General features: G+C 38.7%; 2 protein-coding genes and 1 long non-coding RNA gene across 6 annotated transcripts in view; 2 read left to right on the top strand and 1 right to left on the bottom strand.

Moving 5' to 3' along the window:
- The first annotated feature begins 1,164 nt into the window (after positions 1–1,164).
- Positions 1,165–6,688, top strand: LOC122649931. 2 transcript variants are annotated; one of them, XM_043843195.1, is made up of 7 exons: positions 1,165–1,245; positions 3,846–4,052; positions 4,312–4,594; positions 4,748–5,446; positions 5,526–5,630; positions 5,850–6,025; positions 6,144–6,688. In XM_043843195.1, the coding sequence occupies exons 2-7, from the start codon at positions 3,951–3,953 to the stop codon at positions 6,348–6,350; spliced, it is 1,572 nt and encodes a 523-aa protein (XP_043699130.1). In that variant the 5' UTR covers positions 1,165–1,245; positions 3,846–3,950; the 3' UTR covers positions 6,351–6,688. The 2 variants fall into 2 exon arrangements, with proteins under 2 accessions (XP_043699130.1, XP_043699131.1); XM_043843196.1 differs by lacking the exon at positions 1,165–1,245 and having other exon boundaries at positions 3,833–4,052.
- Positions 3,138–18,391, bottom strand: LOC122649937. Its single transcript, XR_006331346.1, has 3 exons — positions 18,380–18,391; positions 9,154–9,156; positions 3,138–3,280 (listed from the first exon to the last, which is right to left on the bottom strand). It is a non-coding gene; the product is annotated as an uncharacterized LOC122649937 (long non-coding RNA).
- Positions 9,862–23,853, top strand: part of LOC122649932 (uncharacterized protein YNL011C) — a 51,228-nt gene continuing 37,236 nt past the window's right edge. For 2 of the 3 annotated variants that reach the window (XM_043843198.1, XM_043843197.1), the window contains exons 1-6: positions 9,864–10,087; positions 13,439–13,555; positions 13,692–13,824; positions 19,204–19,300; positions 21,281–21,324; positions 22,021–22,177. In XM_043843198.1, coding sequence (XP_043699133.1) covers positions 9,892–10,087; positions 13,439–13,555; positions 13,692–13,824; positions 19,204–19,300; positions 21,281–21,324; positions 22,021–22,177 — 744 coding nt within the window. In that variant the 5' untranslated portion in view covers positions 9,864–9,891. Of the gene's footprint in view, positions 10,088–13,438; positions 13,556–13,691; positions 13,825–19,203; positions 19,301–21,280; positions 21,325–22,020; positions 22,178–23,853 lie in introns of all 3 variants that reach the window. The other variant, XM_043843199.1, reaches the window with a different exon arrangement.

Genomic DNA, 23,853 nt, shown 5'->3' on the forward strand with positions numbered 1-23,853 from the left:
AAATGTTATTCTCTCTTTTAAATTGTTTCGGATAATAAAAATTGCCATTAAACTTTTCATATAAAGAATATGTCATTAAACTCACGTAGATAAGGATAAGTGATACCAATCCCAAGCCTTAAATCTTGGGGTGTGAACCTAAGATGTTGGGTTGGACACCTCATGTATATAGTCGTCACATTATGTGTACTTATGAATGGAGATTTCAAGGCATAAATGCGAGTGGCATGTACATTAAATTAGATTATACGAGAGTTTCACATGTGTGTTATTGTCAGTTGAAGAGAAAATTTTTGTAATTGATTGGATGCAAATCTAGATCTTTTGGCATTTTCATAAATTATTTATGAAATATTTAAAATTTATTTGGACAAGAGATCTCTACTTGATCGCATGGTCTCTACACAAGCATCTAGGCCACTGGGGGGAGAAGCACGTTTGAGTATCTACCCAAGGAACAGAACCCTCATTTCATGGTGCCTTATGAAAAGGCGGAAACACCACCAAGTAGAGATCATTTTCCCTATTTATTAATATTTATTTTTACAAACAATTTTGAAAATTGTTTTAATTGGTCCAATAGGAATTATAACATTGCACAGCTTGGGTGTGTACGTGTTGGTAATTACCACATTAGGCAATGAGGCTTTAAATTGACACATGTCAAGGCTTAATAGGCTCAAGGGCCACAAAGCATTTCGAAAGAGGTAGCTTGAAGGGTGGCTAGTAGCTTGCTTCCATGGTTAGGACTGAAATTACAAAAATTTTGAAGCGGAAATCACGTGTACGCCTTAAACAATAAGCATACGCCGATAAGTGCACCCGTCTAAAAAGGAGGAGATGTTTGTCTAAAGCTTAAACCAAAAATCCTAATCTCTTTTAAACTTTAAATTAAAAGGGATTTACTTTGTTGCCCTTGCCCTGCCCATACGATAAACAATATTTAATTAGACTTGTTGGCTTACTCAAAAACTCTAAGCCGCATATCCTTGTGCCTGGTGGACCCCTCTGATACTATTGCCCTTCTTTCCGGTTTCTTTTTTTTTTTTTCTCCATAAATTGATTATCGATGACAATTCCAATTTTACTTTCCGTAGTGTACCACTTTTTGTTGGACTCTGAAAAATGTCCCTGCTTTATTTTGTTTTTTCCTGAGTTCTGTTCTTCAGAATCTTTTCCGAGTCTTCTTGTGATTTATCATCGATTTGTTAAGCTTTTTTCTTTCTGGGTTTCGATTATCAGACTATGTAAGTTGCCTGAACCTTTGTTATCTACTTCTATTTTCCTGTTATTTTCCGGTTTTATGAAAGAATTTAGCTTTCCGTCTTTGTTCCTTGGAGGTGGTTTTTCTTTCTTCCGGTGATCAGGAACTGGGTTTTTTGTTTGTTGTTTTACTTTGTTAAGCTTCTTCTCTTCTCTACCCCTACGTCTTCCACCGAGAGGCGCTACGGGGTTTGGGGGGTGGGGATTGGTGGGTGGATTGGGGGATGGTTCGCTTATACTTGTTGCAAACCAGTTGCTAACGTCCGATTCTGGTTATCATGGTTATTCTTTGAACGGCTAGTAGAGAGATAGGCTTGGATTATGCTTACATGTTTAGTTTTGACTTATACTCTAACCCAATAAATTTGGAGGAGTATCTTATTCTAGGTTATCTACAATAGTGAATTCGAAGTTGCAGGGGAAAAAAATTGAGAAAGGGGTTGATGGAGCCTGAGAATTTTGCTCTCCAGCATTGCGTTTGGTTTTATTTAATCTAAATTGACATGGGATGAGTTGGGTTTTCTGTTATGAAGTCTTGATGATTAATCCTTGTTTCCTTCACTCCGTCTCTCTCTTCATATTTGTTTTTTTTTTTTTTTTGGGGGGGGGGGTGGTTTAGAAAGTGAAAGATGGGAGGTCTGAGGTAGTGGAAATCCCAGTGTAGAAGGTGTCATGTTTCCAGTTATTGCTGTTGAGACTTGGGAGAGCATTAGAAACATTATCATGGAATATCTAGGACAAGCATCTAACCACTACAGTATTTAGTGGCCCAAAATTTTGGCTGCTTGGTCTTTGGGCTGTTTCTTTCCTGGGCATATATGAGGTTGTTCCTTTGTCGTTAATGAAATTTATCACCATATTCTAGAGTAGTTCCATCACTTAATCTTTTGTTGCACAACACTGCATCACATTTTTACTCCAAAAGCTTGCCATTTACTGTTTGCACTTGGCCAGTCCAAACCTGCGGCATTTTTGAATTGGAGTGGCTGCCATTAGAATTGGACAACTGTGCAGATATAGATAGATTAATTGAACAATGATGTTTGATTGGAGTCAGAACCACACTTTTCACCAGAATCTTTCCCATGATTCTTGAGTAGAATGTACAATTTTTATAGCTTTGCCCAATATTCAAATTTCGTTATCCTCCTATGTGCACATTAGAGGTGTTATATATGATATCTCCTTATGTTAGAGACTTATAAATATCCCGTATCCATAATTCCATATGCTATGGCATATTTCATTGATTGTGCTGAAGTCTGATGGTTTAACATGGCATGGCAACATCTGTCCTTGGAACAAAGAATGAGGATTTACTCATTGAAGTACTCAATAAACCTTCTTCCTATTCTGAAGCTATCACAAAAAAACTAATTTTTGGTGGATTCCTAAATTAGACAATCATATAAAAGTTCCCTGAACTCATAGAGATACTTGCAACATAACAGTGCTGATGGAAGTATACCAACACCATCTTAGAATGACTGAGACTGTTTGCACATCATTCATGGGTTCATTTTGGAGTTCGAAATCAGTCTTTTATGGTTGCAGCCTATTAAGGTCACCAGAATCTTTGAACTTTTCTCCTTGACTGCCCCCAAGAATAAAAAAGGATAGTATGTGGATACCAAAAGTAGATCTAATGGAGTAAGTGTCATAGCCAGTGTCTTACATCATTTAGTGTTGAAGTTCTGATAATTTTTAGGGTTACTAACTTCCTATTGATGGGGCAAACCTCTAATAGCAAAATGCCAACTGTTTGTTGATGGGTCAGTTTTGATAATTCATGATTTATTTGATGAGCATCTTGTCTTTGTTGTGCTTTCTAGTTATATTTAAAGTTAGGCACCTAATAGGCCATGAGCCAATCTCAGCTTTACCTTTAAACATTTTTCTCCTGAAATCTTTAACAACTCCAGCGTCTAATTTCTTTTGATTATGGAGCTTAATCAACAGAAATATGGATTTGAATTGAGCCAGTTAGGCATTCCTTCAAATTACTTTAGATTAAGCTCTGATAATCAAAGTACTTGAGCTTTAGTTAGCCAGTTAGCATTTCTTATGTTGTTTATTTTGGGGTGCCCCTACTGATATTCTTAAGGACCTCTGATGACGTTGACTTTGTTTTATTGTTGTTGAACACCACCACCCTGCCATGAAGCAGCCTGAAACTTGAGCTTATGTGAGAACGTTAACAAAGCCAGGCTGTCTACAACTTGCAATGGACTTTTCAGCAGCCAGGAAACTGTTTCTGGCCAAATGCACTCTTGACAATTTATGAGTCGTACATGATTGCTCTGAGCTCTTACTCTGTATTGTGGGGTGCCTTTTGTGAAAATAAGGCATTGCACACTGGGGGATTCAATCGCTCAAATTTGTTGGGTGGATAACTTTTTTGGGTTTATAATTTGCCAGACTTAGCCTTTAGTTTAGATAGATTTTGAATACCTTGAACCTGGGCCTGACCTATATTTTGAACAAACTCTGGCCTGTATCCTCATTTGAGTGTTACTCTTAACCTGGCCGTTAGAACATCTATTCCATGCAAGTCTTGACACACTTTCTTCTAATGTCAGCAGGGAAGGAATGTCACCATGTTGGAGAAAGCATTGAAGAAATTGGCCAGTGTTATATATCCAGGAAGGTGGAGGAAGTTTGAGACCCTATATCACTGAGGTGTAATTATGTCCAACATGGATTCAAAACGTAAAGGTATAACTTGGGTTGGGAACTTGTATCAGAAGTTTGAAGCTATGTGCTTGGAAGTGGAAGATATTGTGTGCCAGGTATGTATCTACTACTCCTCCCCCCAACCGACACACATGCAACACACACACACACAAAAAAGGTTATAAAAAAGCCCTAGGCATATTCTTCTGGCAACAAAATTCTCCTTTGCCACTTTTGTCTTTTTTCTTGAATGAGAAACCCTCTTTATGCACGCATGGATGTGTGCCATGTGATGTAGATTCTCATTGTCTGCACTATAGTATTGGTGGCTTGCCCTTGATTCCTAACAATAGGTTGAATTGCTTTCTTGGTCAGGAAACAACTAAATATGTTGAAAATCAGGTGCAGTCGGTTGGTGTAAGTGTTAAAAAGTTTTATTCTGAACTCATGGAAGATTTTCTCCCTCCATCCTATGAAGATCTTGAGAAGCCTAAGGAAGGCATCGATGAAAATCTTATAGAGGAGTCACCTCCGGTCAAGAAATTGGAAAAAGTTGCTCCTGATGGGAAAAATTTGAGTCGTGGATCATCTTTCAGGGTATTCCCAAATATAAGCCATTTGCCTCCATCTTCTGAAGATCCTGAGAAGCCAAAGGAATGTATCGATGAATATCCTATAGAGTCACCTCCTGTCAAGGAATTGGAAAAAGTTGCTCCTGATGGGGAATATTTGAGTTGTGGATCGTCTTTCAGGGTATTCCCAAATATAAACCATTTGCCTCCTTTTGAAGATCCTGAGGCGCTAAAGGAAGGTATCGGTGAAAATCCTATAGAGGAGTCACCTCTGGTCAAGGAATTGGAAAAAGTTGCTCCTGCTGGGGAAAATTTGAGTCGTGGATCATCTTTTAGGGTATTCCCAAATATAAGCCATTTGCCTCCGTGTTCTGAAGATCCTGAGAAGCCAAAGGAAGGTATCAGAGAAAATCCTATGGACGAGTCACCTCCGGTCAAGGAATTGGAAAAAGTTTCTCCTAATGGCAAAAATTTGAGTCGTGGATCATCTTTCAGGGTATTCCAAAATATAAGCCATTTGCCTCCATCTTTTGAAGATCCCATTAAAGGAACAGGTTCTGACTTAACTATAGAGCTTGGGGTTGAAGAATTTACTGTAGAGGATAAGCTGTCTTCTCCCAAGGTTTTGAAAGTAATTGCTCCTTCGGGGAATGATTTCAGTGGGGCATCATTGTTAACTGGACTCCACAATGAAAATAATGACAGAACATGTAATATGACAACTACAGTGTCAACCCTCAATTCAGTTGATGTTGCACAATGTAATTCCACCCAAGGAGCGGGGAAGATTTGTAATGAGCTTTTTGATGCAACAGTGTGTATTTCTGATGATTCATCTGCTTCTTCAGCATCTTTGGTTCTTCCAGCTTCATTCTTAAAAAATGAAGCAGGAATTGGACTGACTCCTTCCGGAAGCATTCCACTGATTGAATTTAAGGGTGACGATCCTTGTCCTGCATTGTGTTTATTCGTTTCTTAGCGTCTATTATTTAACTCTGTTAACTTTGGCTTGTGCAGACAATTCCAAAACTTTGAAGACAATATCTTCAATGTGTGGTAATGGAAGAAAACAATACAATGATTGTGCTGAATTAGATGCTATCCTGCCCCTTCCGGACAATGGTAAAGGTTTCAAAGAAACACAAACCTTCCACCAGCCCCCAGAATTTTCTTTCTGTTCTAGTGCTTCTCTTTATATTTCTCACTGTTTCTCCTGTGCTTTAATTGCAAATGACTTTTGCTGCGGTTAATCTCTAAGCTTGTATCAGTGATGTCATTTCTCGATGCAGCTTTTATGGTTTTGTTATTTTGGGATGTATTGACTAAGTCAAGCTGTGACAGGAACATCAGATGGCTACAATGTAGAGGAAATGGCTGAAGGCAATGGTGCTGCCAGGTCAGATGAGGAAACCATTGATGCATGTCATCGTGTGAAGCTTGACGAAAGTTGTGTGTTGGTGGATATCAATGAACTTCACCTTGCCTCCCAGAGGACAGTCAAGAACAGATCATACAAGGTACAGGACACACTCTCCCCCTCCCCGCCGCCCCACTATATGTATGATGCATGCATGCGCACACAAACGCACAAACCTACAGATATGCCTACAACTGGTAATATTTTCCTTTCTCCAGAAAAAACTCCGTGATGCTTTTGCTTCAAGGATGAGATCAGGAAAGAAACAAGAGTATGAGCGGCTAGCACTTTTGTGTGGAGACATTGATACAGGTACCAACAATGAAAAAGCAGGAAGTTCCCAAATATCCACTCTCGCTGAGGGGTTGGAATCAAAGAAATTGCCAATTCATGATTGTTGTGATTCTGAGTGGGAAATTCTGTAGATAAAATGGGAAATATGCTGTAAATAACCAAGCAACACCACTGGTTCTGCAGCCATCTGTCAAAATTAAGGTTATGAAGATGATGCCGGTCAACATTAATAATTGTGGCCAAAGTGCCATTTCCAAGTACAGAATGTTGAACTGTGGTAGGGGAAAGAAAGTAGGCAGTAAATCCATTAGGTCTAGTGAGGAATTAGAGTTTATTGATCTTCCATAAAATTGCAACAACCTCCGGTGGTTGGGGTGCAGAACTGGTAGCTATGAAATGTTTTCTATAGGGCAGGATTTGCTGCTCAGACTCTTTATCTGCAGTCAAATCTTTGTTGTTGCCTATTGTTTTAGAGCTGTGGTAATTTTGCTTGATCAATGCTTTGTTGCTAAGCTACTCTAGCTGGTGGGCTTTTTTCATTTCCTAATCAAAAAAACTGTTTGGGTGAATTATATGTTTAATGGCATTGAAATTGAATTAATTCCCCACCCCCCTGTTCCACTAATACGGAGAAGATGGTAATTTGCAAATTAGTCTTCGAGTACTATGCATGGGCTGGTAGTCTGGTACAGAGTGGTCTTTGAACATTGTTGCAAGGATTTCTTATTTATATACTGTAGGGTTTGGTAAACTGTATTCTTGGTATATAAGCAAATTATCATGCTCTAGTATAGCCCAGGAAGGCACTAGTGGTTGTAGACTCCATAAACATGTGGATGCTTCCTCTGCTCTTCTGTTAATAGCTTCCCTTGCCTTGATGTGTATGATGTTGGGTGGGCATCTTTATGATATTGCAAGAGCCTTCTAATGTTCGAAGCTTTTAACTAGTGTTCTCATCTCTTGGATCGTCTTCTCAACTATGCCAATAATGGATCATGGAAGCGAATCCATGTAGGAGTCATGCATGATCAGTTGAGTTTGATTGTAATACCATTGCTCCTGAAGAAGACAAGACCTTATCTGTCTTCATGCTCATCTCAAATGCTGCCTATACTTGTCATCATTTGTGTGTGTGTGGTACAGTATCTCCGTACGAACCCCCAACATCCCCATAGCCCAAATTCTTTTGGTGAACGGACATGGCAAAAACAGATGCTAATTACCTTCAACCTCCTGCTTAAAGAAAACACATAATAAATTGTCTAAAGATCAGATTGCAATTCTACCTTTTGTAGGTAAGCCATTTCGAAACAATCTACAACCAAAAATTTTAAACTTTGGATGAATGCAAGAAAGTCCACTAACGCCTAAGTTCACAAGAAATAATACTCCTCCCAGTATATCCCTCAATCAATTACTAAGGCGGGATGCAACAATTTTTTAACAATGGTTGAGGTAATAAAAACATGAAAACAAATTATAAATAATACTAAAGAGAAAGAACGCTATTTGGGTGCGTGCGGCCCCTATGCCCAGACAAAGGAGCACGTGAAATGACTGCCGCATCCCCTGAATTTTTCTGCCTTTCCATGGGGTTGAGGTGGTCATTTTTTGCACCCCTATGTCTGGGCAAAGGGGCAACGTACTGCACGCGCTCAGGTAGTATTTTCTTTCTCATAAGACTAAAATTCCATGACAGCCACAAATCAGATCTGAGACAATAGTATAGACATTATTAAGAACACAAGATTCCAGAAACAGTGAATGAATCCAAACCTGCATTCCAGGGATCAGTCCAAATTATGGTATTTCTGCCATTGCAGATACGAACACAAACCAAGCTTTTCAGCATTGGGAGGACACTGGCAATGCTATTCCAATTCCATGACCCTGTTTGTGTATAACTCTATCATCAAGATGATTCCTTGATGGAAAGTACTTGGATTTTAGAACAGAAGCCATAGACTATCAGGGTTTATCAAGAGACACCAAGCTACTTTAGTTAATAAGGCCAAATTAAGTGCAGGGAATGTTCATGCACGTGAGCATACATGAACAACTCACAACCGTTCAGATGGAATAGCAGACACCACCGACTGAATTAAGATCAGTCTACCAGCACAAGATGAATGACTTTCCAAACAGTCTTCAAACTAAAGTAGATAAATCCTTGACCTTGGAACGAGAATGAAAGAGATTAGTACCCATATAAAGAGTGTCATGAGCCATCTCATTAACCCTTAACAAACAAGACAAAGACTTCCTAACATCAGAGGGGACATTACGACTAAATTAGACCCCACATTTATTATAATTAATTTGTTGACCAGATAAATGAGAAAACAAATCAATAATAGATTTCAAAGTCAAGAATCATCAGTAGTAGCACGACAAAAAAAGAAAAGTATCATTCGCAAAACATAGATGAAGGTTTTCGGGAGCCGTGAGCAATCTTAATATCTCGAAACATATTTGTCCCTATAAACTTGAAGAAGACGTGAAAGCCCTACTAGGCTTTAATAAAAACATATGGGTTTAACAAACAACTTTGTTGAATGCCTCGAGAGGGATCAAAAGAACCAAAACAACTACCATTTAGCTTTATAGAAAAAGAACCCGACGATATTAAGTGACCAATTAGATCACACCATAAAGGACTAAAGCCTAGAAATTCAAAAAATAGCTCTAATATATCCCCATTCAAGCATGTCATAAGGTTTAGACATGTCCAGCTTTAGAGCCAAGTAACCTATTCCCTCCCCCCCTCCTTTATTATGAAACAAGTAGTGAAAGATCTCCTAGGCTATAATAATATTATCAGCAATATGTCGGCCAAGGATAAAAGCAGATTGAAATGGGGATATAAATTGTTTCAACAAAAACTTCAAGTGGTTATCCAATAATTTAGCCACTATTTTGTACAAAACCGCACACAAACTAATAGGGGCAAAAAATCATCGACCAAATAGGGATTTTCCTTTATTGGGACAAGGGTAATAAGATTATGATTCACACCAAATGAGAGAGTGCCCGTATGAAAAAAATTTCACACCAAATCCACAACATCACTCTTGATAATCTCCTATTAATGTTTATAAAACACAATTGGGAAGCCATCATAACCAGGGGTTTTATAGGCTTCTAGACTAATGCTCCTGCATGCTCTCATTGTCCCCTTGAACTGGTGCATATGCTATGTGGCCAGACAACGATCTCTTGCCCTATATTTAAATATTATATGGGAGAAAGAATGCTGTCTAGTACATGTGGTGTGCAACCCCTATGCCCAAAAACAGGTTGCATGAAATGACTGTGATGCCCCCATGGAAAGGTGGAAATATTTGGCACGACCCTTTGTCTGGGCATGGGGGCTCACACCGCACGTGATCAGATAGCGTTTTTTTTCCCATATATAGAGGCCGGGTTGGGCCGGGCTCAAACTGAGACCTTAGCCCAGGCACGCCCTGACCTCAGACTTGGAAATCTCATCCCTGGCCAACCGAGGCCCTGTCGCGCTCAGGATGGGCTTGGGTCGCCAGGCCAAACTTGCAACCCTGCGTGACCATTGGAAAGGGCAATCTCGTCATTTAAGAAATCCGAGGACACTTGGTTCAGTGGTTGCCGTATACTTTTTACGGCGGACAGTGGAGGATCTCTTTCGGGTGGTTGTTAATGAGCTTTCGCGGGAGTATGGGGGACGGTTGTTTGAGTCGCGCGTTATGTAAGGCGTCAACTGTTCCAGTTGTTCCATTTGGTTCCAAGGTCTCTTCCATTTCCAGATCCCTCATCATGGCTACGCCGCGCTCCTCAGCTATCCATGCTCTCTCCTCTGCGAATCCCAAGCAGCCTTCTTTACTTGTTTTCTCAGGTCTGAACTTCCCATCTTTAACCTCGACTTGATTTCTGGCTTTTTGAATGCAGTACGAACTAGGCGAATGTGAATCGATAATATGGTGAAAATAGGAAAAGAAAACGAAATAAATTTAAATTATCGATGGAATAGATAGGAGAAATGAAATCTCTAAACAGCCATTTACAATCCTGATGGTGTTGTTCAATGCAAGTACGATAAATTTGATCTTCTTCTATTGCGGATCTCTGACCTCCTCACCTCTTTGAATTGAGTTATAAATGAAACAGTAAATGGAGAATTGAAATCTATGGAGACTACGACTGCAAAGTGATGTTCTTCAATGCAAGTACAGTACATTTGGTTTTCTTATTGTGCGTCTCTTAGCTCTTTTTGCATCCTTATTTGGAAGAAATGTCTGATCTATGATTTTCATCCAAGTTCAGTGGAACCACTGAGGGGCCATTGGGCAGAAAATGTTTTCTTTTTCTTCGTCATATGATCAATTGGCATTGTGTCACTTTGGCCCTGATCACCATAACCACTATTGAACTGATAACCATCCACCCTACAAGTCTACAACTGTGTGATATATTCTGCAATGCTGAGTGAACTGATCCACTAGAACTTATGAAGAGGAATTCGGTCAATAAATTCTTCCCCCTTCCATATAGAAGAATACATGTACAAAAAAGAGGAGATGTCAGTTACATAATTAACATTTTTTTTTTGGGTTCAACGAGTCTACCACCCCAGAACCCTCCAATCCAACCCCCCTTCCCCATGACTTGGCCTTCCTAATAGCAACTATGTTCAAGGCCCACTAGAATGAGCTTCTAGCCAAATAATCACCATCTTAGAGTCACCTTCAATGAGGGTATCTATTCACAATAGTGATCTCCAATTGCTACCTCAGGCATGATAAAATTACTTCGACCAGTAGGGGCAGGAAACGCCAACAAAACAATCCTTTCTTGGTCTCTTGGTTTCATTGCTGTTGGATTGGGGATGTAGTCTTAAGGTACTTGAAGGGGTGAACCAGTCATCACTTGGAGATCAATGGTGGTGGTTCATAGTGAATCTTTGAAACCTTGTATTTTTTTTTTCTACTTTTTATTGGGTTCTTTTCTTTCAGTGTAATGCAAAGTGTAATGTTGTTATAATTCAAGAATAATGAAAATTCTTGAGCCATTATTTCACCTTCCTACTGCCTATTAGGATAAGAGAGAGTAATGGCTAAAAAATTGCCCAAAGGTTGGGAACCAATTGCCTATAGTATCTAGAATCGAAGCCCTTTACCCATAAAATAGAAACAACCAGCAAACTGAATTAGGGTGATCAAATCTGGTAACAATCCTGGTCGGTTGGCCTATTTGGTGTGAGGAGTGACTTGTCCAAATTAGAAGTGAATCTGATGGTCAGATTGGAAGAAATCAAGGAGTTATGAAATAGAAAGTTGCTAAAAACAAAAACCAGAAACTTAGGATTTGTAACAACAGAAAACAGCAAATACTGTGAAGAATAGCAAGTGAAATCAAAATTAGAAAGCGGGGAATGAAATTAGTAACTAAGGAACAAAGTAAGAAGAAGAAACAGAAAATAGAAACTAAAAGAGAGAAGGAAAAGAAAAAAAACTGAGGGTATTAGTTGCTGCCACAGGACACCCAAAGGAAACCAATGAATTGTCACTACTAGAAACTAGTAGCATAGAGCCTTCAATTGTCAAAATCATTGAAGGGTCCATGGCCTCTCTATTTTATTTACAACCAAAGTTCGAGGTCTCGGTCTTGGGCATGGTTTTGACCAGCCCAAAAACTGAGTTGTCTCGACGAGGTACCGAGATCTTGTCCGAGATGATGCTTTTTTATTTTTATTTTAAATTTCAGCCCCTGGTTTCGGCGGCCATATGACCTAATTAGATCATGAAACTTGCAGGACAGCCTATTTTAGGCCCTATAAACATAGTGGAACCCTTAGTTTTTAAAAAACACACCCAAAATGGTAGTTTGACTTAGGGCCTTAGGTTGGTAGTGTATGTTGTATATATATACTGAATTACTGATCTAAGAGGGTGGACCTTGGTGCAACGGTAAGGTTGCTCCATTGTGACCAAGTGTTCACGGGTTCGAGTCTTTGGAAACAGCCTCTCCGCGAAGTGGGGGTAAGGCTGCGTACATTATGACCCTCCCCAGATCCTGCAGTGGCGGGAGCCTTGTGCACTGGGTACGCCTTTTTTTATTTATTTATTGATCTTTAGTATTAGAACACATATAATTCAAGTAAAACAACTTAAATAGTCAATAGGAATGGAAAGACATCAAATTATAAACCATTTCATAAATCATACATCTAACATTGTTTGTTACATAGACTGATTGGGGGGGGGGGGGTTGTTCTTCAAAAACTGTTGAAACCAGTCGAGTTCACCGAGAGGAGGTTGAAATTTCAACCAAGACAAATCGAGAATGGGTACTTATATAAGACGGCTTTGTAGCATATTGAAATTTCGGTCAAGATTATGCTGATTTCTTATTTCGTGGATGGTTTCGTCTCGTTGCATGAAAATACCGAGATCTCGGCGAGACCTCGAACCGTGTTTATAACTCCCATAATGACCAATTAAATAGGAAACCTCTATGTATGGTTGGAGGAATCCCTTACAACTTTAATCTCTTTTCAAAATAGAAACTATTCTAGAGGATTAAAAAATAGAAACTAAGGCTGGAATGTAGGGTACCTGCTCAACTCATCTAGAAGCAGTACTAAAAGAAAAGAATACAACTTAAAATAGCCCAAAAGGACCAAACCTAGCCTGAACCGTGGGTTTGTTTATGCCCAAAACTGGTCCAAACTTGAACTAAAAGTACTGCAGCCGATGGGACACATCAGTTCTTATCCTTGGGCTGATTCCTTCTCTTTGACATGTAGTGGTTAGAGAACCTTGACTTTGCATCAGCTCTCCTACAGCCACAGATCCTCCTCCTCTTCCCTTGTGATGAGATCTGCTTCAGAGAGTGTATCTGAAGGTTGAAGACATTGAAGTTTTGTAAAATAATCTTATTGGAGATGTTAATACTTTACCAGAACTGTGCAAGTAGTGTTCAACTCCCTTCCTCCTCCCCTCTTTGTTAATGGAATAACTAGTGCTAGAAAATTCTTTGTAACAAACAACAAAATAGTGTAAGCCATGCTGAGACCTAATTGGCTGGTGGGAATGTATTCAATATTTGATCCTGTTCTAGTATCTTTTGAAACTGAATTTGAGATGTGGCTTAAATTTTTCTGTTGGAATTGGTACCTTTTTTTCTTATTCCATTTATTATTTCAAAGAGCAAGCAACACATTATAATTAGCTTGATATTGGTTCAGGTGGAACTGCATTTAATGGTGTTGTAGAAGAATTGAAAAAGTTAACAACTAGCGTTGCACATGTTCTCCCTGTCTCTGATGATGGAGGAAGTACAGCTGAGATTGTTCGAGTGCTTGGTATGTTAGGAAGTTGTGGGTTATCATTTTATTTATTTTTCTAGTTCAAGTAGTTTTCTTCAATTCATTTCTATTGCTTGAAGAGAAGTCCATATAACCATGCTTAATAGAAAATAATTGGATGTGTATGTTATAGGTGGTCCAGCTGTTGGAGACATAAGGTCAAGATGTTTGAGACTCTCAGATGAAAGTACTTCTGAAGCTCTAGCTGTGCGAAGATTGCTTGGTCACCGCTTACCTATTGATGCTATACAAGCCAAATCAGAATGGTACTTTTAACAGATTTTTTATATGAGTGCTCTCGATCTGATTCATTTAGAAATACTACATGTTACCTTGTTACACCATTGTGGATATAGTACCAATGCAAGAATCGAGTGCTTGTTTTCGCTTTGCCATGGAAAGAGAAGTCCCAGTCAGAATTAAATTGAATCCTAGATTATTTTATAGGTAGTAATAAGTTCATTGAGATTTGTGTTGGTCCAGGACACCTCTTGATGCAAAGAAGCAGATGATGTTCTTCTTGCTTGATTTATGACTTTCGGATAGAACACTTATGTTCATTAAAGCTGAAAATAATAGTCCAATAACATTTTTTACCTTTGGCCAGATACAGAAAAACAGACACTTCAACACCCCCAACATTCCTATTCAAAATTGGAAAGTAAGACACCCTCAAATAGAATTCATTAGACTTTATTTACTGCTCCTTTTATTAGCTCAAACAATGCTAATTCTGCTCCTAAGCATATCTCATTGTCGTCATCATCATCATCGAGGTTTCTTTGACAGCCCAGAATATCTGCCACATTACATCTCTCCATCTGGGAAGTTTACGGAATGCTTTCCATGTGACAAAATAATTCAACTCTAGAGACTTCGGTTCAATGGCTGAAACTGCATGGTGGACCATGAGGTGAGGGGACTTGAAACTTCAGACGTGTCTAACCCAAGGGGTATACTCCCTATCTAAATGGCCAGTTTGACCATAGGAGTCCTCAAGGTGGCTGAATAATGATGGTCTCTCAAGGCAAGCTTGCCTTGATGGGCTGTGTAACTTCTCCTTTTTTGTTTCTGTTGTTGTTTATTAATAATAAGAACACATTTACCACAAAAAAAAAAAAAAAAAAAGAGCAGAGGTTTCCCATGGCGCCAGAGTGGGAACTGCACCAATGAGAGGGCTGGGTCGAATTCGTTCAGTAGGGGCCCCACATCTTAATTGAGGAGAGAGAATGTCATTGTGGGTCTCATGGGTCATTGTTGTAATATGGGTATAAGGGTAGAATTGTCATAGAGTTATTTTGGACTAGTACCCACTTTCATCCTATTATAAATAAAAGCCTGGTTGTGTCTCATTGACATAAGTCAGATTTTCCCAATCAACATGGTATCAGAGCGGGGATCCCAACCCTAAGGTATCGTAAGTCTCTCTTCTCTCTCATGGCTCACTTTCTCTCCTCTGCTTGATTTTCTAGTCTACAACCTCCTCTCTCTCTTCTTCTTCTCGTCTTCATCAACTACTGATCCCATCACCACTACAGCCCTCGGTGTGCTTTCCTAGACCACCGAGAGTCCTTGATCCATGAACTCTAATGTCTCTTAGGTCTTTTTCACCCTAAGCTTTTGGTCTTATGGTCTAAGAGACTTCTCAAGATCTTCACAGGGACCAATACCTACTTTTTGGTTATCGATTTTCACAGAGCCAACTCTGTATGTCAACTTTACAAGATCATTCTCCGGATGCTTGCTGATTATACACAGGGTCAATCCCTGGTTGTCGATCTCATAGGGTCAAAACCCTGGTTCTCGATCTCAAAACCCTGTGAGATCGATTTCTTCATGCTCCCATGTTGGGGCTGCTTTTGATTGTGATTGTTTTTGGTGACTTTCTTCCTCACCTGGAGTACGTCTTGGACTGGTAACGATGTTTGATCTTACTACTGCATCAATTGGAATTGAAGGGATGAGTCATGGTGATTTTCCTTCATTCCTTGTGAGCTCCATCAAACTAGATGGGAGTAGTTATTTAATATGGTCTTGTTTGTGCTACTTATCTATTGATTCCCGTGGTTATCCCGAGTATCTCATGGGAGAGACAAAGAAGCCTGCCACTGCCGGTTCTACTCAGAAGAAGTGGAGTTTAGATAATTCGTTGGTGATGTCGTTTCTCATAAATTGATGTCGTTTCTCAAAAACTCTATGCAGCCCCATATTGCTCGGGGTTATCTTCTTTTGGATGTTGCTGCTAAAATTTGGAAAGCTTCCCAGGATACCTATTCCCAGGTCTATGAGTTGTGCAAGAAAATTCATGAGATGAAGCAGAAGGAACTCACTCTGTCACAGTATTATTCTGAATTACCTAGTCTGTGGCAGGAGTTAGACTTTATGAAGAGTTTCAGGCTACTTGTTCTACTGATGCAACCAACTTTAAGAAATGTGAGAGTAAGCTCCGGTTTTATGATTTTTTGGCTGGTCTTAACATTGAGTATGATCAAATTTGTGCTCAGTTTTGAGTCGTGATCCCTTTCCTTCTTTGGAGCAATCATACTCCCTGATTCAATTGGAGGAAAGCTGTTGCACTGCTATGTTACAGCCCCAACAGCCTACTAAAGAGCGCTCGACTCTCTATTTTGGTACTGGGTCACAATCCCGCGGCGGTCTTACTTGTACAGGTGATCATTCCTCTTCTTCTGATTAGGAACCTGTCAAATGTGACTATTGTGGTAAGGAGTGTCATACCAAAGAATTTTGTTGGAAGCTTCATGGCCGCCTTGCCGACTTTACTGGGCGGGGCTGTGGTAAAGTTTGTTCTAATCAGTCCCATTCACATCACACACAGGCTTCTGACACTACACCTACTAGTGCTGGTTCTTCTCTTTCCCAGGACGAAATGCTTACACTTCGGCGTTTGATGACCAAGCTGGAACCGTCCCAGTCTTCTGCCATTTTTGACTCCATTCTTGCCTAGTTAGGTATCCCATTCAGTGGTCATTGTGCATCAGTTATGTCCCATCCTTAGATCAGTGACTCTGTTTCAACTGACCACATGACTAGTTCATCAAGATTATTTTTTTAGTGTACTTCCTGTTCTGGTAAAGACATGGTTCGGGTTGTTGATGGTTCCATTTCCTCTGTTTCTAAGAGGGGTTTCATTCGTTGTGTTCTTTATCTTTATCTTCAATTTTACAAGTCCCTAATTTTTCTACTAATCTTTTATCCATTAGTAGTATTACTGGAAATTTTGAATTGTAAAATCACCTTCTATCATTCTCATTGTGTTTTTCAAGATCTGGTGACAGGGAGAACAATTGGTTGTGGTAGAGCAAGGTGGTTTGTATCCGCTTGAGGATGTTCTCTCTTCAGTTTCTACTACTTCTTGTCAGGCTCATCAGACGGATTCTTCTTCTCCTGCTTTATCTGAGTTACTACATTGGCATAGGCTTTTAGGTCATCACCCCATGGGGACTTTAACTAGGGTTTTCCTTCTTTATTTCAGCAATGTAATTCGAGTGATTTTTTTTGTGAGGCTTGTGTTGATACCACTGAAATTTCTCACCTCAATGAATATTTGGGCGAGGAATTTGAAATTAAAGATCTAGGTAAGCTTCGTTATTTCTTGGCATTCAAGTTGCTCGATCTACCAGAGGAATTTTCGTATCCCAATGCAAATATATCCTTGATCTTCTATCAGAGACTGGTATATTGGGGTGCAAGCCTGCAAATACTCCTCTTGATGCTAATGCCCATCTTGTAAGCAAAGATGGTGAACCAGTGGATAAAGAACAATACCAGAGACTAGTTGGGAAGTAAATTTACCTCTCTCACACTCGGCCAGACATTGGCACATTGCTCATGCCGTTAGTTTGGTAAGTCAGTATATTCATGATCCATACTCCTTTCATATGGAAGCTGTATTCTGTATTCTTCGTTTTCTGAAATCAGGTCTAGGGCGAGGGGTTCATTACTCTCCTCATGATCATCTATGAGTTGAGCTTTCACAGATGCAGATTGGGCTGGTTCTCCTAATGACCGTAGGTCTACATTTGGCTATGGTACGTTCGTTGGGGGAAATTTGGTTACTTGGAGAAGCAAGAAGCAGGCTGTTGTAGCTCGATCAAGCACTGAAGCAAAGTTTCGGGCTATGGCCCATGGTAATTGTGAACTTTTGTGGCTCAAAAATCTCTTAACAGATCTGGCTGTTCCTGTTACTCTTCCTATGATGGTATATTGTGACAGCAAATCAGCCATTATAATTGCTCATAATCCAGTTCAACATGACCTGACGAAGCATGTGAAGATTGATGTTACTTCATTAAGGAAAAGCTGGACTTGGGTCTTATTTGTGTTCCTTTTGTTAAGTTTGGAGACCAATTGGCTGATGTGTTTACCAAAGGTCTTAGTAGTTCTGTTTTTCATCCTATTATATGCAAGTTGGGCATGTGTGACATCTATGCCCCAACTTGTGGGGGAGTGTTGTAATATGGGTATAAGGGTAGAATTGCCATAGGGTTATTTTGGTACTTGTACGGTTGTACCCACTTTCAGTCTATTATGAATAAAAGCCTGGCTGTGTCTCACTGACATAAGTCAGATTTCCCCAATCAACAGTCATTATGTGAGAGATTGTGCAGATTCCTCCCCACTCCGGTGTTGTGGGGATCTTTTTCCCTATTATTATTATTATTCCTCATCAGGCGGATATGGAAGTTTCCTAGTTTAGAAGGTTTAGAACTATGAGATTGTCAAACTTAAGGCCTGGAATGTCAGTGATAAACAAGGCTTGTAACCGTCTGCCAGCTAAATTTCTTTATAATAATAATATACTTAGAAAAAAGGTTGCTTTCAATATTCACGCTCATTTCCCATTTACAACTCATTTGGTTTATACCATTTAACAGTAACAAGGGGGAAGTTCCCTGCAGCCACGGCTGCTTGCTCCTTGATTCACCACCATGTTGCGCTCAAACCTTGCACCATCTAAGAGCTAAGAGAAAGAAAGGTTTCAGGCAGGGAATACCTTCAGTAACTGGTCATGAATCAAACAGAGTTATTATCTTGAGTGGCATTTCTTGAAACTCATATTCTAAACCATATACAATTTCAAAGTAACATTGTAACCTTGTGTCTTTGATAAATATTATTTGCTACTGTTTATGCCATTTTCTCTTTAAACATTGTAATGACTCATTTCCTTCCCCCCCCCCCCCCCCTTTTTTTTTTTCATTCTTGTTTTAAGTATTGGTCCTTACACTTCAAGCTACTCACTTGTCAACTTATTTTTCCCTGGTATTATTTAGTTGGCATTTAGCTTACCTGTTGAAGTTCATCTTCGGGTTTCTTCCTAGGGAAATGATATTATGAATGACCTTTTGAGATCTAAAATCATTTATTGATCCGGAACCCCTTGTTCATCTGATGTTGATCAATACAAGTTTCAGTTAGTAGCAAGTATGTCATGCCCCTTCTTTTAATTATTTCAACTGCCCATGAGGAATTTTGTTTAGGATTGTACACTACATTTTGCTTTAGCTATTAGCATCCATTTAGAAGCTTTTAGTTATTACTTCATGAAAATATCTTGTTGGTTTGCTAGGTATTACATTGGTAGGGGTATTGAGAATCAGTATGCTGGGTTGAAAATTTGACAGGTACAAAATTGTGGAAGGAGAGCACTCTTTATGGAAAGATGTATCAAAACCCTACAGGGAAACAATTCAAGCTTTTCTGGTTTATTTTCAAAATCAGGTATTCAACACAGCTGCTCTTTGTCTGATAACAAATTCTGATTGTATACTAGTCACTATTGAATTTACAGGTAATCTTTTTCTGTCTCTTTTGTCATTCATGGATGCAAAGTTACTTCAAATGATTTAGGCTGTTCAAGGACAAAAAATCTCTTGATTATTCAGTCTTATTTTTTGTCCAAATTTCCGTATACCTTGAATATCTACTCCTTCTTGACTATGTTGCATATTTCCTTAAAAACCTTTCTGTTGTTTGTATACTCTTTGTTACTCAAGGAAAAGAGATGGTTCATTGGCTTAGATCCTGATAGATTCTAAAGGCATAAATGCTAAAGATTTGAGGAACAGGGAAGAGATTATTTATAATACGTTGAAGCTTTTTATTACATCCTCAAAGTGTAAAAGGGCTGGAGATGGTGGGGTTAACGTTTGGTGGAAGTTTTTATGATGACAACAGGAAAGTTCATATTGGAGAAGCGTGGTCCTTCTAAAGCTACTGATGGTGATGAAGCTAAGGTTAGGATGTTGTTGCGAGGGTTTCAAATAGTCTTGGATTCCTTTCGTGGTTGTCTTATTATGGAAAGCGATGTGCATGTGCTATTTGTTAAATAAAGTGGGATAGCCCATGAAATACCACTTGGGGTCCAGCCCAAAACCTTGAGGCATTAGGTGGAGATGGCCAAGACACATCCAGAGTCCTAGATAACATATGTGGGACTATACCTCTATAAATCCCAACATCTCAACACTCCCCCCCTCATGTGTAGCTTCAACATACATGTGGATATACATTTTAAGGAGGACTACAAGTGGACCCTAGCTTTGATACCATGTTAAAATAAAGTGGGATAGCCTACGAAATATCTGTTGCAACACAAAACCTTAAGGTATTAGGTAGAGATGGCCCAAGGGTATATTCAGACACAGCCAAGGTCCCAATGTCCCATCGGTCCCAGATAACCGATGTGGGACAATGCCTCTGTAATTCCCAACATCTCGATAGTCGATACTATCTACTGGGCTCTAAAGCATTGGCTGTGGTGGTTGGAATAAATTGTAATCATGTGTGTGAGTTTGGTATTTGATGTTTTTTCATTGTAAATTTTGAGAAGTCAGTGGTTAGACTCTAGCCAGCAATCTAGCTCATTAGGGGTGTCAATAAGACTTCAATTTAAGCAATACCTTACTTTTTCATATTCCGTCATTGCCAAGACATCTTTGTTGAAGTCAGATCATAGCAAGACATTTCTCTTCTTGCATCTAGAGCCAATGAAAGTACAATTCACAAACCCATTTCTAATATCTTAGATCAGCTAATGAATTCTTTCTGGTGTGGTTTTTCCTTTTTGCAATTATTCCAAAAATCATTTGGCTCGAAACTAAGGAAGTGACAAGGAGATATCTAAGGGCTTTGCTCACGGTTGATGGATTTCTTGGAAAAGTATTTTGCTTTTGTGTTACCTGACTACACATTTCTCTCTCTCTCTCATGTACACACCCCGTCACAAGTTCCATTCGTTGTGTAGTTTTTTGCTCTACTGCAACGACCTATCTCTTGATTTGTATCATAGTTCCCAAGCATGTATTACATCTTATTGCTAATTGTGTAACTTCTGGAAGATATTTTGTAAGATAATGTTACTTTCTCAATGAGAATGTTGTAAGATATTTATGAACATCCAAAACTTCATTTCATATTCTTGAATTAATTATGATGCATTAAATTAGGTGGATAATGAGTTCTTTTTTTGTTTCTGGTTTTTCTATATTTTTCCTATTGTTTTGGGGCATTGTTATGAATCCTACGATTCACGGTTTGAATATCAATTCAATTCAGTAAGACCCCCTGGAACTCTATGATTTGATTCAGCATTTAGCATTATGGCTGAAATGGATTTATTCGCAATTGGTATGTTCTATTGAATTTTTCATGGTTAAATAGTCGATTTGAAAATTTTATTAGAGTAGTTCTGTTTTGCAGATCCTTCGCCGGTCAAGTGAATATTTCTGTTTCAGCAATGGCAGGTACTTTGCTCCTCAGGATGGATCATTCATAGATAATATGATCTGTATAAAATAATTATGTTTTATAAATTGTAATCAGGTTTAGAGAGTAATATAAAATCATGTCATCACCAAAAAGCAGGTCTGGGGGAGAAGAATGGGTGCAAATAGGTGACTGAGAGAAATTAGTTAGGCATTTTTTAGGGAGGGTTTATAATTTTTCTACAAGGATTTTATGCCTTTTGGAGGAACTTGTTAATATTACTGCGATGATCAGATGATGATTTTATAGAGGAAGCATCCAAAGCACACCCTGGCACTATATGGAATTTGGGGATGAGTGGCTCTGGTTGGGCTATGTTACCAACAAATGCCAAGGATACTACCATGACATGGCCTAGGTATCGCACTTACTCTTAACATTGAAGTATTCCCCCCAGCTCAACACCACAATGAGGTATCTTTGTCGTGAAGGTTTTGAGAATATGTATTTTCTTGGAAGTCCAAACATTTAATGTTTCTGACATATCATCCTAAAAGTTGGATGTTTTAATCAAATTATTTGTACTAATGTTTTCGGACTGCTTTTCAAGTTATGCCAGAGGTTGACTTCTAAGTTCTAATGGGTCATTGTTGCGCATTTATTACTATGTAAGCATAATATATTGTCAAATTATTGGAATGTTTAAAACTTACATAGTTCTATTATGTTTGCAGCATCGGAAATTTCTTCTTTGCAGGGGCACGCATATTCTTTCAGTCTTTAGATGCTGCAATATTTTTGTTTTCCCGTGTTTCAGATATTCCGTCCGAAAGTCTTGTTCTCCCTGTGATTTCAACCAATGACAGGCTTACATTGGGATGTGAATTATGGGTAAGGTGATTGCTCATGTTTCATGCTAAATGTGAATGAGTACATATCTTTATTCGTCAAGGACAAGTCTATGAACAACTCAACTCAACCCTATCCCAACTAAATGGGGTTGGCTACATGGATCCTTTTTGTCCAATTAGCTCTATTCAAAGCCATACTTGTTACTAGTCCAAAGCTATGCATGTCCTCACCACTTCTCCGACAGTTATTTTAGCCCTATCTCTGGCTCTTTTAGCTCCTTCAATCTAAATCAAATCACCCCTCTGTACTGGAACATTCAAAGGCTTCCAATGCACATGTCCACGGCACCTCAAACGACTTTCTCGCAGCTTATTATGTATTGGAGCTACTCCAAAATTAGCTATAATTTGTTCATTCCTTATTTTATCCTTGCTAGTTTTACCACTCATCCATCTCAACATCCTCATTTCAGCTACACTAAGTTTATCTATATTTTGTTTCTTCACTGCCCAACATTTAGTTTTATAAATCATTGTTGTTGGTATAACTATCCTATAAAATTGTCCTTTGAGTTTTAAAAGAATACTCCGATCACACAACACTCCAAACACACCCCTCCACTTCATGCATCTTATTTTAATTCTTTGTGCAACATCATCCTCTATTTCTCCTTCTTTATTTATGATTGAACCTTGGTACCTAAAATTTTCACTTTGCAGTAACTCCCTATCATCAATTTTCACCGCCTACTTTCAGTTCTATTGTTACTAAAATTACACACCATATGTTCTACTTATCTTAAAACCTTTTGATTCTAGGTTGATCTCCATAATTCAAACTTGGCATTTATCCCCGCTATTTATTCATCCACCATAGCAATATTGTCAGAAAAAATCATACACCAAGGGATATGATCTTGAATGTTTATAGTAAACTCATCTATGCTTGGCACAAACAAATATGAACTTAAAGTTGATCTTTGATGTAATTCAATTATAATTGTGAATTCACTACCTTGTTCCCTCCCCCTCCCCAATAGTTCTTACACTAGCCACCACACCATTATACATATCTTTAAGTATGTCCACATATTTTCTCGAAATACTTCTTTTTTGTAATACTTGCCAAAACTCCCAAGCACTCTATCATAAGATTTTTCTAAATCAATAAAGACCATATGGAGATCCTTCTTACATTCTCTAAATCATTCCATTAGTCTCTTAAGAAGATAAATAGCTTTTGTAGTTGATCTTTCTAGCATAAAACCAAATTGGTTATCTAAAACATTCTCTAAATCATTCCATTCTCTTGACTTGCTGGGTTGTGCCTCTTTCCTCTTTCACTTTTTTTTTTTCCTTACAGTTTTACCTTTTCTGATTGATTGGATCCATGTAGCCGACCCCATTAAGTTGGGATAAGGCTGAGTTTGTTGTTTTTGGTGTTGGTTATTTGAAATATTAGTTTCTTGTCTCAGGCAGGTTTCAATTACTCTCTCTTCCATAATTTCATAGTATGACTTATAAGTTTTATTCCTCTATGGTTGTTACATCTTTGAATATCATCTTTATTTTTATAATTCGGAACCACAATGCTTCTCCTCCATTCATGTGGCATTTTTCTTGTACTCAAATTTTATCAAACAACTTAGTTAGCCAAATTATTCCACAAATTCCTTACTCTTTCACACCACTATTGGAATACCATTTGGACTTATT

The sequence above is a fragment of the Telopea speciosissima genome, chromosome 2 (genome assembly GCF_018873765.1).
Source record: "Telopea speciosissima isolate NSW1024214 ecotype Mountain lineage chromosome 2, Tspe_v1, whole genome shotgun sequence".
Lineage (NCBI taxonomy): Eukaryota > Viridiplantae > Streptophyta > Magnoliopsida > Proteales > Proteaceae > Telopea > Telopea speciosissima.

Coding starts and splice junctions, on each gene's coding strand:
- LOC122649931 (XM_043843195.1), top strand. CDS start 3,951: ATGTCCAACATGGATTCAAAACGTAAAGGTATAACTTGGGTTGGGAAC. Junction 4,053..4,311: donor TGGAAGATATTGTGTGCCAG/GTATGTATCTAC, acceptor TTTCTTGGTCAG/GAAACAACTAAATATGTTGA. Junction 5,631..5,849: donor CCTGCCCCTTCCGGACAATG/GTAAAGGTTTCA, acceptor AAGCTGTGACAG/GAACATCAGATGGCTACAAT.